At 38.6% G+C, this 18,049-nt stretch overlaps 2 protein-coding genes across 3 annotated transcripts in view; both read left to right on the forward strand.

The window, feature by feature from the left end:
• Positions 1 to 1,518: 1,518 nt before the first annotated feature.
• pik3r5 (phosphoinositide-3-kinase, regulatory subunit 5) lies at positions 1,519 to 13,950 on the forward strand (the record flags this gene model as incomplete). Its single annotated transcript, XM_080494222.1, has 17 exons — positions 1,519 to 1,618; positions 3,885 to 4,000; positions 4,140 to 4,208; positions 5,415 to 5,553; positions 6,096 to 6,165; positions 6,570 to 6,744; positions 7,527 to 7,695; positions 7,802 to 7,870; positions 8,094 to 8,977; positions 9,107 to 9,232; positions 9,439 to 9,570; positions 9,753 to 9,846; positions 10,382 to 10,458; positions 11,226 to 11,319; positions 11,967 to 12,049; positions 12,476 to 12,591; positions 13,009 to 13,950. The coding sequence occupies 17 exons, from the start codon at positions 1,519 to 1,521 to the stop codon at positions 13,157 to 13,159; spliced, it is 2,664 nt and encodes an 887-aa protein (XP_080350348.1). The 3' UTR covers positions 13,160 to 13,950.
• A 562-nt stretch (positions 13,951 to 14,512) lies between these two features.
• Positions 14,513 to 18,049, forward strand: part of pik3r6 (phosphoinositide-3-kinase regulatory subunit 6) — a 30,537-nt gene continuing 27,000 nt past the window's right edge. For both annotated transcript variants that reach the window (XM_080520491.1, XM_080520492.1), the window contains exon 1: positions 14,513 to 14,556. The gene's annotated coding sequence lies outside the window, so the exon portion shown is untranslated. The remainder of the gene's footprint in view (positions 14,557 to 18,049) is intronic.

Here is an 18,049-nt window from a genome sequence, read left to right on the forward strand (position 1 = left end):
CATTCATAATGATATTTGGACTATTTATCTCCAATTCATATAATAGGGAATGTGAGCCAACGGCTGTTTTTTTAAATTTATTTTTTATTTAAGCACATCTCACCTTTCTCTCACCAAAGATGTTGATCAAAAAAAAAAAGATCTTTGGATTTGGGTTTAAATTGAGTTCTTGCAGAAGAAAGGAATGTTGTAAGAGCACACACCAACAGTCGTCAAAGTCTCGGTCGGTTTTGGGGGCTGTTCTGTGTAGTGTTTTCATGTTCTCCCCGTACATGTGTGGGTTTACACTGGTTACTACAGTTTCATTTCATTGTTTAAAAATGTGTTTAAAGCTAATTGGTGATGGCATATGGCCTATGGTTTTGAAAATGTGAGTGTTAGTGAGTGCTTGTCTCTCTGTGTTGTGCTGTAATGGATTGTGACCTGTCCAGGGTGTAGCCGACTTTTACCCAGAGCCAGCTCGGAACATCTCCAGTTATCTCAAGATGGATTGTTCAAAGAAATAACATAAGAGCTGCTGTAATTGGTATCTTGGTATAAAACTTGACTTTGAGTCTCAAAAGGCCCTTCCAAGAGATCCCTACTCCCTTTTCAAGCTTTCGCTCTTTGAAAAGACTGAATCAATGGAGTCCAGCCAATTATCAGTGTCAGTGCTGTGGCAGGACGACAGCCTTTAGTTCTTTCTTTGTTGGGCCAAGTTACAAAATAATCAGTATGTTGTATTCACTTTCAGTCTTATCAATATGCAATTTGTTTTGACAGTGTGAGCAGATGGGAATTTGCAATCGTTTTTTTCTCTTTAGAACCACAAGTTTTATCAAAGGACTGCGATCCAATCAATGTATATCATTATGGATTTTCAAATGAAGCAACGATCTTTGCAAGAAAATACTTGCAAACGCTCCTTCTTATAGGTGAGTCTGAGGGTCATGAACGTTTTAATTAATAGTGAATAAATGGCCACAGTAAAGGTGAGCAAATGAACTGTTGTTTTTACTGAATCACTTTTCCTCTCATTGGTAGCAGATTTGGTTGTTTGTTTCAGAATGTGTCATTAAACATCTGTTTATCTGTACTGAAGAGGGCTAAGAGTTGGAAAATCACAGCATGGCCCCACAAAGAGTGATTTCTTGGATGTCCCCCATATTGTCTTCTGCATACACACACACACACACACACACACACACACACACAGACACACACACACACACACACACACACACACACACACACACACACACACACACACACACAAAAGAGTTCATAACAGAACTGAAACTTCTTGCCACACCTGGGTTGTCCTCTGTTGCTGTATGACTAACAGTACTGAGTTTAAAAAGTGACATTGAGCCCATATTCAATAATGAAAACATGATGTACTTACCAAATCATAGTTAATTGGAAGTACACAGCTGTTTGTCCTATTGGAATTATTATTATTATTATTATTATTATTATTATTATTATTTTGATACCTAATATAACATTTCTCCCTTCTCCAGAACTTGAGCGGTGAAGATGCAGCATACGTCGTGCACTGAGGACCGGATCCAGCACGCTCTGGACCGGTGTCTGAATGGGTTGAGACAAAGCCCCACAGCAGCACACCACTGGAACGGTAAGACGACAGGAGTCACTCTCAGGAGGAGTTCCTTCGAAGGATTTAAGATGTGAATGTCAGAGAAAAAAACTTTACTTAAACGGTTAAACATTTGATAAGACCATACTTCTCTGCCGTAAACTTCACTGACAATTCATATATTTATCGAGAGTTTTGGACTTTCTACTCAGTGATTCTACCACCCTGCAACTCATGTGTCTCTCACACACAACCAAACACACCAAAATTAAATATTGATTTATTTTAGGCAGTTATTCAGACTATAAGTTTTTAATGCTCATCTTTAAGAATTCAGAAGATATACAATATCTTAATGATATTTCCGATTTTATTGTTGATTGTCTTCTCTGAATGGTTCATTACTAAAGTCTATTCATCGCTTTACTTAGACTACGCTAAGATTATCCACATATTATAAGAACAAAATAACGTATTGTGTTTTTGTAAAGTCTTGTATATATCTTAGTGTTATCAAAATATAGACGTTTTATTTTAGACTTTACCCTTGAGTCGCCAAATGCATAAACTCAAATCAAACTCTTTATTTGTTTATTCCGGTTGGCGTGACAATCTGGAACCTTGTGGACTAAATGATCTGTTTGTTTGTTTGTTTGTTTGTTTTTAAGCTCTCATAGCTTTCTGGGACATACAAATCAAGAGAAATTGACTTGTGTGCACAAATGTGTTCACACTATGTGCTGTTTACAGTTTTGACATGGGCAGAAAGGCGGTTGTTGTCCTCATGCTTTCTGAACTCATGGCCAGAGTGTGACAAACACTCAGCCAGCTCATGGTGCTAATGAGTCTATAAGAGTCTGATGTTGTTGTTGGCGGTGACATTGTTGTTGTGTGATCACCAGGGAGCATATTATTGGGTGCTGGAGGAAGTTGTGTGAATAGACAGCTGGGAGGAAGTGGTGGCACAGACCACAGAGTGTAAGTAAAGCATCATGAGGTGGTAGTTACTGTGATGCAGACGGCGTGAAAACATGGCAGAAGATCAAATCGCTGTTTGCACTCACATATCAACCAGTGAAAATGATGAATTATTGTACAAATAAACTCACGATGTTACATCCTGGTAGATAGAGCGAGTGTGATTTTGCTCCATGAGACAATGTGAAAATAAACCTTGGTTTCTTCATCTTCTTCAGTAATTTTTGGAGAAGCTCTCAATTTTAAACTATAGTTTAAATCTTTACAGGATCAACTTTAATTTAGAGATTCATCTCCTGAGTTGGCAACTTGCACCAAAATTCCATCTGAATTCGTGTGGCCATAATCCAAATAGCACGCCTCTTCTAAGAAATGCAACAAATGCAACTTTAGATGCAGGAGCTGTGAACAAATACCTCATTTACAAGCATTTTTCATTTCTCTGTCACATGAACAACTGTTGATGTTTTACTTCCTTGGAAACTGAGCCACTTGGAGACGCACTCAGAGTTACCGACGGCTCGAAAGCGGAGACTTCCACTTGTGTGGATTGCAAGCAATCATTTTCAGTTGTTTTTGTGAGTGTGATAGGTCTCAGGTTTGTGTGGTTTGAGATACATGCAAAGTGTCTCTCTTTGGCAGTTTCTCCCGGGTTTCTACTTCACGCTGTCAACAGAAAGCTGTGAGAGGTTCTTTGAAAACGCTCAAGTGTTACATTTAGCAGGCTACAGTGTTACTGATTAGGCAGCGTTAGATCAGCCTGAGCTTGCAAATTGTTTACAATTTTAGAGGTAAATTCAATTCAACATGACGTACAGTGTATACACACACAAAAAAGAATTACTTAAGTGGAACATGATAATTGTGTTTTCTTGCAACAGGAAACCCATCCTGCCATATCTATATACAGACAAACCTCCTGACTGAAACACTTAACAAAATGAGAAAAAAAAAAGCAAAGGGAAGACCCTGACCACATTTCCATCTTGTTCATGCAGGGATGCAGCTATAAACACAGTGACAGTAGCACATATAGAATCAACAATACCATATTCTTTTTATCGGTAATGTGAGAGGAAACTGGTTCATTGTGAGAAAACATGTGAACATGAGAACATGCAAACTCCACAAAGAAAGGCCCCAAACTCAATCCAAGAATATTCTCATCTTACATCTCTCGTTCAGAAATACATTTGTGTGTCTCAGTGCTGCTCAGATTGTTGTAGATTTTACAAGAAATAAACTGCCTTGATGCGCAAATGATATATGATGTGTTAATTTTGTGATAAATCTTTGCTTGTATTAATATCAAAATGTTGTATTTCAGTGCTGATGTGCTCAGCAGGACAGTCTATGAACCGCTGGAGCCTGGAGGAGCTGGTGAAGAGAGACCCCAAACACTTCCTCATACTTTTAGAACAGATAATCCAGAAGGCCAGAGAGGTGAGAGGACAAACGGCATCTAATCTCCGTGATTCACTGTCAATAAATAAGTCACTTTTGTGAGACTTGATGTTTGCCTGAACCATTGCTCACTATCTGCCTCTCTGTTTTATTGTGGTGACTCGATGGATGAGCTCAGGTTCAAGAGCAGTGTCAGTATGAGTTGGTGGCTCCCCTCGCCATCATGTTCTCCTCCACGTTGCTGCAGGTACGGACTGTCTTTTAATCCAAAACTCTGAACTCCTCTCTTACTTTCATCCAGAGTGTTTTATGAATGCGTCAGTTATTTACTTTAGGAACCACTGTGACAATTATTCAGTATATAATAAAAAACGTAAAAGTTAATAAATAAAAACACATAGAACCAGTTTTTCACCACTCATTCTTTATCTCAACAGAAAAAATAATGTTGGATCAACAAATTACTAATGGTGTTTTGATTTTAGAATAAATATTTTTCACAAAAGTATTTTTGTATTCCACAAAACACAGACAATAAAAACACAGAGCAAGTCTAAAGTCATTGAGAAAACTCATGAATATAATTTAATTTAAAAAATGAATTATTGTAATCTTTTGTTTATTATTAATACTTGTAAAGTTGGTATGATCAGAATTTGGTAAATTCTACTCATTTATTAAAAAAATGAAATAGTCCTCACCTTAACTATTTCAGTAATTCTTCAAGAATTACTCTTGAGGTGTTTTTGGTAAAAAAAAAAAAAAAAAGGTTGTTTGGATTATGCATTGCAGCCTTTATAATAATTTAATAAAACTTAATTAAGACAAAAATGTTTTCCTGTCAATAATTTAAAAAAATCATTTTTTATCAGGACTCATAATCATGTCTCCCAAATTTAGTGAGAGAAACGAGAGAAATCTTCATTCTCAGACAGATAATCACAAGTGATGTCTTTTTCTGTCTTCGTAAAGCTCTTTACAAAAGGAGTGTCAGACTCGTGATATTCAAGGAAACATGCACAACTCAATTTGTTCTTGACGAGGAACAGGCCCGAGCTTAGTTTTTTTTTTTGTCTTTTTACAAAGCCGAAACAAGTTAAGCATTTCAAAGAAAGATAAGTGAAACTTTCACATTATTCCATTTTAATGGTGTTCTCAATTTGCAGCAAGCTGCTGTCTTCATTATACAAGTCATTACAAATTCATCCTAACAGTTTGGTGTTTATGCTCATTCTACTTCATGCCACCAAGCTTTGGCAAAAACAGAGCAATTTCTGTTAACCTAAATAAACAGCAGTTACTTTCATAGAAAAGAAAAAACTTCACCCAATGAGTTATTTTTATATCTTGCAATGCAATCCTGGGGGCGAGATTGAAAGGCTGCTTTGGGCCCCAGGGCCATATGTATGACGGTTTTCACTCTAAAAAGAACTTGTTTGTGCTTTGCTTGCAGACGCCACACTGCCCTTTAGACTCCAAGCTGCTGGAAAATGCTATGGAGGTGTTTTGCATCTTCCTGACCTGGCCTGAGCCTTACTGCAGTGTGTGTAGGAAACTGCTCTCCACACTGCAGCTGGAGATCAGAGCTCCAGGTGAATATGAGGAATATGGATTCAGACAAATACAGCACTCAGGACAGGTTCCCATTTTACCCAACTGTTGTAAATGTTCTCCCTCTAGTGGTGAGTCTGAGGAAAGGCATTTAGTAAGGACGAGCGAAAGGACCACACGCCAGCACCAACAACACTGACAGGATGTCAGATGATTGTTTGAAAGAAGTGGATGTTGTTTCAGCGTTTACAGCAGAGACAAAGCAGAAACACTTGCTGTTGAATTCACTGGTAATTGGCAAAGGATGTGCCAAAAAAGAACAATATACTGAATTGATACATGCAAACTACCTCACTGAATGGACGCTAAATGCTCATTGGGTGTCTTTCATATTTCTTATAGTCCTTTCCGGGCACTGTAGAATTCAGCTTACTTAATATAGTTTGATTTAAAATGAAAATGTAAATATGTTTTTGATTTTATAATAGAAAGTAAAGTATCTTCCAGCCTGGCATTGTCATAGATAATAAGCTTTTCTTGTCAATGTCTGAGGTCAAAGGTGTATTTTTCACTTTCTTCTCAGGAATTTCCTTCCAAAGACTGGTGAGAGAGGAGCAGGGCCTGGACACCTCCAGCCAGTGCTCAAAAACCATGTAAGGCTGCATAGTGTGCAAGATTTCTGCATACTTTAGAGTCACTGTCAGTCATTGCATCAAATGGTTTTTTTTTCAACTATATTTCAAAGTTTGCATGAACATGACAATCTGTTTTCAGCCAAGTTTTCACAGCTTCTTCTTTCTTGGTAAAAAAAAAAAAAAAAAATACTGGGTGTGATGTGCCTGTTGTGTTGTTCACAGTAAGTTTGTCTGATGTGATAAGATGCTTTTCAGGAAGTACAAAAAGAGTGTAGCACTTGTAGGTTATATAAAAATAACGACAACACCGATGTGGTTTGCACTAGAAAAATCCTTGCCCCTCCCCTCGTCTACCCACCAAACCATGTGACTGTGCACACCCGTGCAGATATGATCACTGACGCTATGTTGTCTCCATGCAGGACCGTGCTGCTGATGAACCCAGGTGAAGTTCCAGCTGACTTTCTCTCAGTGGCTGAGCAGCTCGGACACATTCAGCACTCGCGGAATGAAACCTGCGTCACCCTGATTAAACACGCCTTCCAGTCCGCTCTGGGCACCAGATACCCTCTGCATAGCATCCACAGGGCTCTGCAGGTACAAGCATCACGTAGTGCCTTACTGCGAAATATCATTATAGCAAAATTAATTTAGTTTTGTTCTGTTCACAACTGGGTTTACACCACATGATTGCTGCATTGTCATACAGCGTGCCTCTGATTGTTAAACTATGTATTTTTCAGAAACAAGTCTTATTTTGGCACACAGCTCAGTAGAGTTGGTGGGTGACTCTATTTAGCAATAGCTGAAAGGGACTATTTCAGATCTGTTGGGTGATATGAATAGCCACTTCAAGAAAAGAAGAGCTTTGATGAACAGTGTCAAGTAAAAGAGACCAAAACAAAAAAGGAAATTAGTTTTTTCTCGGAATTTATAGCTGATTAGACTATTAAAAGGCTTATTCCTCATTACATTCCTCATACAGTACAATCTGGGGTCAGCATGTAACATCCTACAATTTATTAAACAATTTCCCAGCATGTGAAGAACCACCCACATACTTAATATAACATTACTGGCTCCTGGCCAAATATAAGTACAGTGGAAGAAAACATAACAGTTTGAATTTACTGGCAGGCATTGGTTATGTGGTGAGACTGTTTCTCAACCAATCATTTTAATGAAAATATACAATTTAATTCACATACATGTGGAAATTTGTTAGTTATTCTATTGAAGGATTCCAGTATTTCAAAATAGTTTTTAGGCAGAATTTGCTGTATTAAAGTTTTTTGTTTTTCCAATTTATACACAGTTATTTTTTTTTTAAACCTAAAATAACCTCACAGTTTCATTAATATTGTTGTATGTTTTTGCAGTCAAAGACTGTGAATGAATTGGAGGAGATCTTTTCCTTGGTGAGTGGTCTCTTGGAGACGGCTGCTGCCATGAGTGACCCGCTGAAGGGGCGTAGCCACGTCGTACAAGGTCTCGAGAGCATCGGGCAGATGATGAGAATCTCTGTATCCAATGGGAAGAATTCTGACGGTAAGACGGCAGGTTTTCTTACATGTCAGACTTCCCGATACTTCCATTATACTGATATTTCCATTACTATTGGACACTCTTCAGACAATATTGTTCTCTCTTGTAGGAATCCTACAGACACTACCACTGCCGACAGCCAAGTGCTACGTGTTTCACTGGGAAAAAGATAATTTTGGTAAGGTATATAGCCCAATACTGTAGTTGCAATTGTTTTTCTGTCTTCCAGGAAGATAGTTTATCTGTCTGACAGTTAGTTACTTTCTTTTGGCACCATAAAACTAATTCAAAACTATGCTCATATATTTCAAAGCATACTTACTTTATTTCAGTAATGTTATTGTCCGGGTAGATGAAACATCTTCTTCTCTCTGTATTAATAACGATTTTAATCCCTGCAGATGTGTTGAACACCCTTTTGGAGCATGAAATGGATGATATCGCAGTGGAGGATGAAGCAGTTGGCACTGATGAAGATGGACTGAATGAAACGGAAACTGATGGAACGGTGGAGGATGAGGAAGGAGAGAACGAAGAAGGGGAATGCGGATTACAATTGCTTTCCCCGCCTGTCATTCCTAATGGTCACAGCTACAGAGAATCCACTTTCTCCACCAGGTCCTCATTGTCCACCACCTCCGAAGACTCCATGTTCTCAACACTCTCTGCCAACTCAGAGCTTTATGGCCAGTCTCTCTGCTCTGTCACTTCGGGAGCTGATAGTGGCTACTATGAGGATTGTGATGACTACAACTACAGTCCTGTAGCAGAGAAATGGTCATCAAAGTTGAGCAAAACTTCAGCTCGGCTCAGCCAGCACTTCCAGCGATTTTCCATCAAACCCAAGAGCCCACGGTTACTTTACCGCGCTAAAAGCTTGGGAGACACTGAATCAAGAGGCATTTTAGTGGTACGAGGAAAGCGTTCCAACTCTCTCCCACAAGATGTAAAGTTGCGTAGTCCCGATACTCTCTTCCACCAGCAACACCAAACCCTAAGACACGTCTGCTACAGAAGAAGGCCTATTCTGAGCAGCGATGAGGACAGTAAGAACACCACCCTGAGGGTGGTGGTGTTTGGTGCGGATCATGTGGCGGGGAAAGTGGCTCGGGCCTACAGCAGCCTGAGGAAGAAGGAGACTGAATGTCCACGTCTGAGCAAAGCTTTCAACCTTCAGTTCTACTTTGTGCCGGTGAGGAGGGACTCAGCAGGAGGATCGGGAAGCCGAAGATCCTCTATTACTGCAGATCAAACTGGATCTCCGAGGGGAGCGTCCATATCTAATGTAAGTCAAAGAATAAAACAACTGAACCTGAGATGTCAAACTACACATTGTTCTGTATAAGCTACCAAAAGAGTTTTATTGACATATTCTCACAATTTTAAGTTTTAAATGTTATTTTTACTCACACAGGAGCTTAACCAGATGGACATGGAGGACAGTACTAACGACATTGCCCATCTACTTGGCATGTTGGACCCTTGGTACGAAAGAAATACCCTCAGCCTCCTTAACATTCCTCTTGACGTCGTCTGCCAGGTAACAGAACTGAAATGATAACACATGTAATCCAAAACTAGCACTGTAGCAGTTCATTCGTTTTAATCAAAATATGAATATTTAACGCCCCACTGTGTCTCAGAGTTTCTGGGATGTGGATATGGAAAGTCTATAGAATAAATACATTCATTGCTACTTGTATCGTCATGTTGTGTAACTATTTCAATGTTTAAATGTCGCTTCAGCAAACATCAAAAACCGAGTCAGAGTCCTATGATGGTTCATATGAGCAGCGTCTCCCAATCCTGGCTGACTTGATCCTGTACTACTGTCGCTACGCCGCCCGGCCGGCTCTCATCCAGCTCTATCAGGCTGAGGTCAGTTGAGACACAGTGTTCCTGCATTACAGCTTGTTATTCTGAGATGTTTCCTGGCCTCTTCGCCTGACATTGGCAGCTTGTTAAATGGAAAAAATGGACATTGATCTATTTTATGTCAATATTAGTAGGAAAACAGGGTTTTAGACTGAATGAGTGACAGCGGATCTTTGTTGCTGTAGTTGACGTTGGCTGGAGGAGAGAAGAGGACCGAGGTGTTCGTGCACTCGCTGGAGTTGGGTCACACCGCAGGAACACGAGCCATCAAGGCCATTGGTAAGTCTGACACACACACACACACACACACACACACACACACACACACACACACACACACACACACACACACACACACACACACACACACACACACACACACACACACACACACACACACACACACACACACACACACACACACACACACACACACACACACACACACACACACACACACACACGCATATCCTAGCAACCTATCCACATTTCCGTACAGAGAAATGCATCATTATTTATTGTAAGTTTGCAACTGAACTAAATTATTAGCAGAGGAACATCTGCTATTTCTATTATATGATTCAGTCCACTTCTACTTTTCTATTTTCACTTGTCATCAACTTGAACTTCTGAGTTTTATTTTTTTTCCGTAGAGAACTAAATATTCAATGAAAACATTTGTTGTATGTCTCAATTTACTGCCTTGCATGGAGAATTTTTTTCCATTTCCATTATTGTAAATTTAAATGTTGTGCTACGCTGATACTCTCAGCGGCTGACTAGTATGTGTCTGTCGTCTTGTTGCTTTCTTTAGGTGCTGCCATCAAACGCTTTGGTATCGACGGCGACCGAGAGGCAGTGCCTCTAACATTGGAGATGATGTACAACAGGGTGAGTTGATGGGTTTGTCCTTGACATTTGTTTCAGCAACCTACGATTAACATTACATGTAATCGTCATGAGCCATATTATCCTGACACGACCCTGAGCAGGGGGTATTCAAACCAGGCAACTTCTTTTCACAAGATTCATTCTGTAACCTCTGGGCCACAACTGGTCCTAGCAACAAAACACACACACACACACACACACACACACACACACACACACACACACACACACACACACACACACACACACACACACACACACACACACACACACACACACACACACACACACACACACACACACATACACACACACACACACACACACACACACACACGGACAGGACAGGAAATGACACGTCATAAAACTTGAAACAGTCAGCAATACAAGCACGTGTGCCCGTCCTGACAGAGCATTAGTCTGTGTGATTCATGAGGTTCCAGCGACAAATAATGGAAATAGTGTCATTATTGAAAAAAAACTAACTTTTAGCAAACTCTTTTAGACTCTTTATACAATTACTCACAATGACCCATTGGCACACAGTCACACATGCATGGCAACACTGTTCAATGTTTTCACTTGAAAGCATTGATAGAAATTGCACCAATGATTACTGAATAGGAAGACAATCTGCCTTAATAGCCATGGACTCTCTCGGGGAGTCTGTATTGCAGTCTTACTGCCATTGGAATGGCGTTCTAAAAAACCCAATATCATGTTATAGTTTCTTTTTCCAAATGATCTTACCTTCCTTCCTCGTCCAGGTGGCCATCAGTGGAAGAAGTCAGTGGAAGCGAGAAACCAAAGTCTGCACTTCAATAAATTTAACCAAAGCATGCAAAAACCCAGAAGAATTAGGTATGCCGCTGCTTGTTATCATGAAGTGTTTCAACTCGACTGAGAACACACTTCATTTGCTTGCTCGTGCATGTTGCTGTAGTCTCCCTTTCTTTGTCGTAATATGCACACACCTTCCAAAATTGATGGTCTTAATCAGTTTTTTGGACAAAGTGATTTCTTTGCTCTTGATGATTCTGACCAGTGCTGGTAAAACATAATCCCTGTTTTCTTAGTTGAACAGATCATGTTGATTTATCACAGTCAATGTCAACACTGCACTGTAAAAAGAAAATACTTGGACCAACTTAACTAATTCCATCAATTGGTAACACCTAAATGAAACAAGTTCTTCAAACTTAAGTTAATGAATTATTTTAAGTTCAAAGAACTTGATTCACCAATTGAAGCAATTAGTTAATTCGGTCCATGTATTTTCTTTTTTCAGCGAGGACATTTTATCTAAGTCACAAGACTTTTATCTATTTTTAAACATCAAATTGTCTATAATCGGTTCACTTTTTTCAAAATTTGACCATTAATTTAATAAGGTGACAATTTTTTTGGGACTGTTGCACAATTAGGAAAAAAACACTTTTCTATAATGGATATATTCACATTTGTCACACAACAGCTAATAGTGTGAAAATATTATTGGTTTCTGTCAGACTCAAAGATGGAGTGCCTCCAGCTAACGACGACTGAAGTCCTGAAGAGACAAAACTGTAAAAGCAAGAAGGGCTACAACCAGGTGAGTGAGACGTGACATTGGTGTGTCTCAGTGGTTTGTGGTTGAGGCCGTGCAGCAGAGTGCATTTTCACAATTCCCGATAGCATTTCAAACTCTCAGCTCAATCTTTAATGTTTATACAGACACGTATGAGACCAGCTTTACAGACTGACTATTCGATGCAGGGAAAGCCACACAGGAAGACACATCTGTTTTGCTTGTGTGTGCAATGACATTGTTTACAGGCTTGTGTTTTAACCTAGTTTGAATCTGGAGTTTGTACCAAAGTCTGTATTAAACCTCAGCAATATTTAAACTTATTGAAGTTTTTTTTTTTTTTGGCACAGCTCAAACAACCCGCGACAACAAGGAAGCACGTTTTGAAATAACCTGTTATGCTATAAAACATTTACTTTACTTTTGTTATGTTTTGTTTCACCTTTGTAGCAGCTCGCTGTGACTGAAGTGAAGGTGGACAAGGTACAGATCAGTGGTGCTGTAAATACAACTTTTGCTGTATGTCTGGACCAGGATGAGAAGAAGATACTACAGAGTGTCATCAGGTGAGGAACCAAGACACAAATTAAAATAGATATATACTATGTCGCTAAACATGTAACACACCACAAACTAAAGAAGAGGCATTCAGCCCGGGCCAATGGCCTTCATGTTTCCAATGTTTCAATCTAATGTTTCATCTTGACATTCTGTGGAAATGCTGCTATGAGACAGCCAGGTGTGTTAATAAAAGAATATGCAGAACAAGAAGGAATCCCCTTATTAAAGTATACAATGTAGAAAACCATGATCCAGGAGCTTCTCTTCTTATAGAATTGGTTTCTTATCACATATTTTTCTTTTCTTTCTTGTATACCTGCAGCATCTGCGGCTTTCATTTTTTTAGACTGCATTATATAATCATGTTCTCACCCTCACATGTATTTCATCATTACTCATTTTTTTCTTTTCCTCTCATTTAGGTGTGAAATTTCAGTGTGCTATAAAGCCGACAACTCCACTGACTGGAAGCTCAGGAGGTCCCAGGCTTCTGCTCAGATTCAGCCTCTCCACCCCACATTTTGCTCCCTCCTCTGCCTGCCAATCCTGACTTTCAGTGGGGCATTACCCTGAATCCGTGGACTTGAAAAACAGACTCTGCATAGTTTGCATGATGGCACCCTAACATAAATAAACCTGGTTTATCCTTGATTGTTTATTCAAATTCATAGATGGGAGTACAATGACCTTTGTTCTTAAGCAAGACTTTCCAGGCTACAGTTTCTCTTTAGATGGTTTAAAGAAAAAAGACTTTACCCACAGTGACAACAGAATGTAATTTGGTAAAACAGGGTGAATATTATTATTTTTTAATCTCAGGTCTAAACTGACAACAATAAAAAGTTATACTGAAAGAAAATATAACAATTCAGTTATGTTGGAGCCTTTTTTCATGCATAAACCTTCATATTCCTGAATTCTGTAAAGGCTTCATTATGAGGTTTTATCATATCATGTGTAAATATTGGAAAAAATTGACACTATGGAATTATGAACTATGTAAATGTTATGTTTGTAATTGTTTCAAAATATTATTTTTGATTCTCGCCCTCTGTATTTTTTTCCATGTATGTTATGTATCGTGAAACGTTTCTCCTGGGAAGTTGCACTGAACTTACTGTTTTAACTAAATATGACCAGCAGGGGGCTCTCACGACTTTTATTTCAACTTCATTTGAAGTACAAACTGCGTCGAACCAACTTGTTAAAACTTTCCATAAATTCAGTATACAATTTTACTAGAAAACATATTTACAGGCAGAGACAGTCATGTTTAGAACTGGTTAATTATTCACGGCACTTTCTCTGATGTGAACTATGACAATAAGAAACTGTTTTGTTTGAGCTCCTGCTCACTTTTAAACTGTAAAATATGATGCATGAGAAACTATGATATCAAATGTGGTACTTTGTGACACCAGTTGCCTTCTCGTACTGATGAAAATAATTAAAAAGTGATGTTTATTTCCTGTTCTCTGTGTGCATCAAAGCGACCAAACACCAGCTTAACCATATTGAGTGGTTTCACCACACTGTTTATCATCATTTGAATCGGTTTGTGTACATCAGAAATGAGTAAACGGTCTTCTATTAGACTGGAATTGTACTGTAACTACTACTTCTAAGCAACCATGTGATTTGGCTTTGTCAAATGCAATAGACAATTTCAGCGATAAAGCCATATGAACAAATGCAGCTTAACTTACATTTGTCCAACTTCATTGTCAAAGACAAAAGGGTTAGTGTTAAACTTTTTTTCTGATATATGTAAAAGATTCTATCTATCTATCTATCTATCTATCTATCTATCTATCTATCTATCGATGAAAGTAAATGAGCGCTCTGATTGGCTGCGGTGCCGTGGTGGGCGTGGCCGTCACGTCCTCGTCACGGGAACCTGACACACGCACACACTCAGTGTAATAATGTGAGTCTGGCGAAAAGAGCGACATTCTGCGTCTTAACTTCAGGTAGGTTTTCTCCGAAATGAAAGAAACTATTTTATAAACCCTTGCAGGTATTTTTTTTTTAACACATATGTACTCGTACTTTTATCTGTTGCGATGTGATTCCATGTGAGTTATATGAGGGTTTGTACATGTTTTGCGTGAAATTGACATGTGCATCTTTTTTCTTGGTTTTATATGCAATGCATGTCACAATCTGTAACGTGCAGAAAAGACGTAATACATTAATTATGCTATTGGAATATTTTTTTAAATTTTTTTTAAATTATTATTCATACCGGGTGGTTGTGTGTGTGTCTGTGTGTTGAGGGGGTTTCCTTCTTATTTGTTTAATAAGCTTGGAAGACTTCCAGAAATCACGTCCGATGATACAGGAAGACCTCGGGGGCGTTGGGTTTATTTTTCCCCTCCTGAGATAATAACTAAAGTTTGATAGCGGTGGCTGATCTGATTGAAGCCCCCAGTCACTGTTGTGTCTGTTTGAGTCTGAGAGCACGACTGTATTTCCTCCAGCTTCCTTGTTTTAGATCTGAGCTTCCTGGTACCACTTTGGGGTTGGAGGGATGCAGAATGCCTCCACTGTGGTGCGGTGTGTGCCTATTATAGTGGTGTGTGAGTGATCTTTCTAAACAAAGTGGGTATTGGGGTCAAAATGGAAACATTTGCACACGAAAAATTGGTTTCTCTTTTTGAATAGGTAGTGAGGACGTCCGATATTAAAGAATGGAACATCTTCATCATCACACAAAAGCAACAAATCTTTTATAATCTTGTTTAAAATCAGAGGAGTGATGTCAACTATTGGGCGAGGCTCCCCAGCCAGAGGAAATGGTGACATAGCCACATAAAATATTTGGCATGTTTTGCACAGGGCAAGTAGACAAATATCAGACTTAAAAGAGTTTTATACAGGCATTGTAAAACTGCATTTAGTTGACAGACTTTTTTTTAAATTTTAATACAGGTTTTGCTCAACGTAACCCTCCCTTGAAATAAACCTTATCCTTGCATCCATATATCTTGAACTTGGCTGACAATAGATGAAGACAGGGTACGTCTTACACAGTACATTTGTGTATCACACACACTACGGCCAATTTTAAATGACCATGTAGCATGTTTTTGGATTTTCAACAAAAAGAAACATATGCTTGGGGAGAACATGCAAGCCCCAGACAGAAAATGCTCTGGGACATTCTCGCTATGAGGTGAGTGTGGTAGTAAGCACTATACTGTAGCTTTGGCCAATAAATATATTCTCAGTCATCCTTCATCACTGTGTCACCATAGCTTTAACTTTCTGTGATAACACAGATTCCTGAAAAAGGATAATAACCTTTACTGTAAGTTTAAGGAGCATCGTAATGAGTGTGAACATCTCTAACTAAAGGGAACCTATAAACCCTTGGAATGATGCCTGGATTTGAGATTTTTATGGCTTCAGACCTGTCAAATGATGAGGATTAATCTTATCTGATTGGACTCCCATAGTGAGGAAGTCTCCAGAGCCACTTTATTTACTACTATATGAGCACAAGCCTCTATTTTTTTGCTTTCCAGCTGTTGTTTATTTGGGATATCTTAAACACTCTGGGGGTAATGCTTTTGAGAAGTATGCCTGCCAGCAGAAACAATAGGAATATAACAGGTTCCACTGACTAGATACAAGTGGTATAATGTAAGTTTCAGTGGAGCTGATGGCACAGGGTCCAAACATTAAGTCGCTGCTGATTTCAAGATGAACAGATGAGGGTTAGATGAGAATAAAAGTAAAGCTATTTTCCAACTGTTCAATGTTTGAACACATATCATTTCTACACATCTGAATCCATTAATTAAAAACGTGAATCAGCAGCATATTCAATTAAAAAAATTGAACATTGTCAATCAGGAATCCATTAAAGATAAATCACAGTCCTATAAAGTACATTATGTTTATGTCACCTTATGTTTCTATTTAATGTATTAAAGTTACTTTTTGTAACGTTTTCCGCAGATCCAGAGGTCCTAGCTCATTGTATTTCCTGCACATGTTGTGAACACTTTTAGGGGAATGAAAAACTATATAGAAAATGTATTAAAATGTGTAAATAAAAGTCATAGACAAACCAAATTGGGTGTAGATACTGCAAGATGTCAGATCTCTGCATAGGTGGATGGAATGGACCATTGTGGTACCCCTCCAAATGAAGGTCAACATCATGTGCCGTAAAAGTGACCTTTGCCTACAAAGAACTCTTATTATTATTCCATAAAATATTGAATACTGGAAGGCAGTAGTTGGATATATTTTAGTAATAGCCCAAAGGCACCCAATTACTGAAATAATCTTTGTTGGGCTGATCGAGAAGCGATAATTGGAGTGTCAGCCACATGAGGACAACAGATTGGGTCAGATGAAGTGCATTATGGTTGTTTGTTTGCTTCGACATTGGTACTTATTTTGGACAGCTGAAGCTCTTGAGGCTGTTTAGCAAAGTGGGGTCAAGTTGTGCAGGGTTTTTTTTGAAAATACTCATTCTTCTAAGCTCTTAAATGTAAAGACCTTGCAAGTCTTTGCAGGCTGCTACCATGACAACAAACAAAAAGTATTTTGTGTTTTAGGAGCAACAGCTCTATGTCTTTATGTCTTCAGGCGACTCTTCATCTCAGCTTCATCAGATGAGCAGATTAATTCAAACCATCTCATATAGTTGAAGCACGATGCCTTGTAAATAGAATACTCAACAGAAAGTTGAACAACAACAAACGAAATACAAAAAGCTGAAACATTTAGTGAAATAATTACTTGATAATGCTGAAGTTGTTACTGTGGTTATTGATGTTGTTGTTTTTTTTTTTATATATATCTTGTGTTTGGTATGTACATGCCAATAGAATAGAATATACTTGAGTAATCCCAGAGGGAAATTCCATTGAAACTACGCAGAATGGGCAGTTAAAAAAATTCCCACCTTCTCAGTTTTTAGAAAACTTCCAACCAAGTATCACACAGTATTACAAGATTGTAAAACACTGTCATCTAATAATGACGTGATTGGATGATCAGTTATAAAAGCTGATCATTGAAGAATGCGTTTTGTTATCTCCTGCAAAGATAATCACATAAAAATGGGGCAAATTGCATCAAAATGTTAGAGAAAATTAACCCTAATATTAGGGTTTTTTGTAATAATCTGTAATAATGAAAATGGGGGGGGGGGGGGTATTGGTTATGTGTTCTGGTTCTGCCATTATCATCCAACAAAATATGTGATTTCAAGAGTTTCAATTAAAAAAAAAAAATCCTACACCAAAACAATAAACTTGGTGAAAACAGACTCAATCCAACATGCAGCAAAATCCAGACAGCCACAGACTTTCTTTGGTGTAAGACGCTGCCCTTCTGTTTGTCCTTTCAGAATTATAAAAATAAATGGAAACACTTCTTGGCACAGTCATGTGTCTGTGGGTTTCATGGCTCCAGTGGCTCCATCGCAGCCAAGTTTGTGTGTGT

Source organism: Blennius ocellaris (genome assembly GCF_963422515.1).
Source record: "Blennius ocellaris genome assembly, chromosome: 3".
NCBI lineage: Eukaryota > Metazoa > Chordata > Actinopteri > Blenniiformes > Blenniidae > Blennius > Blennius ocellaris.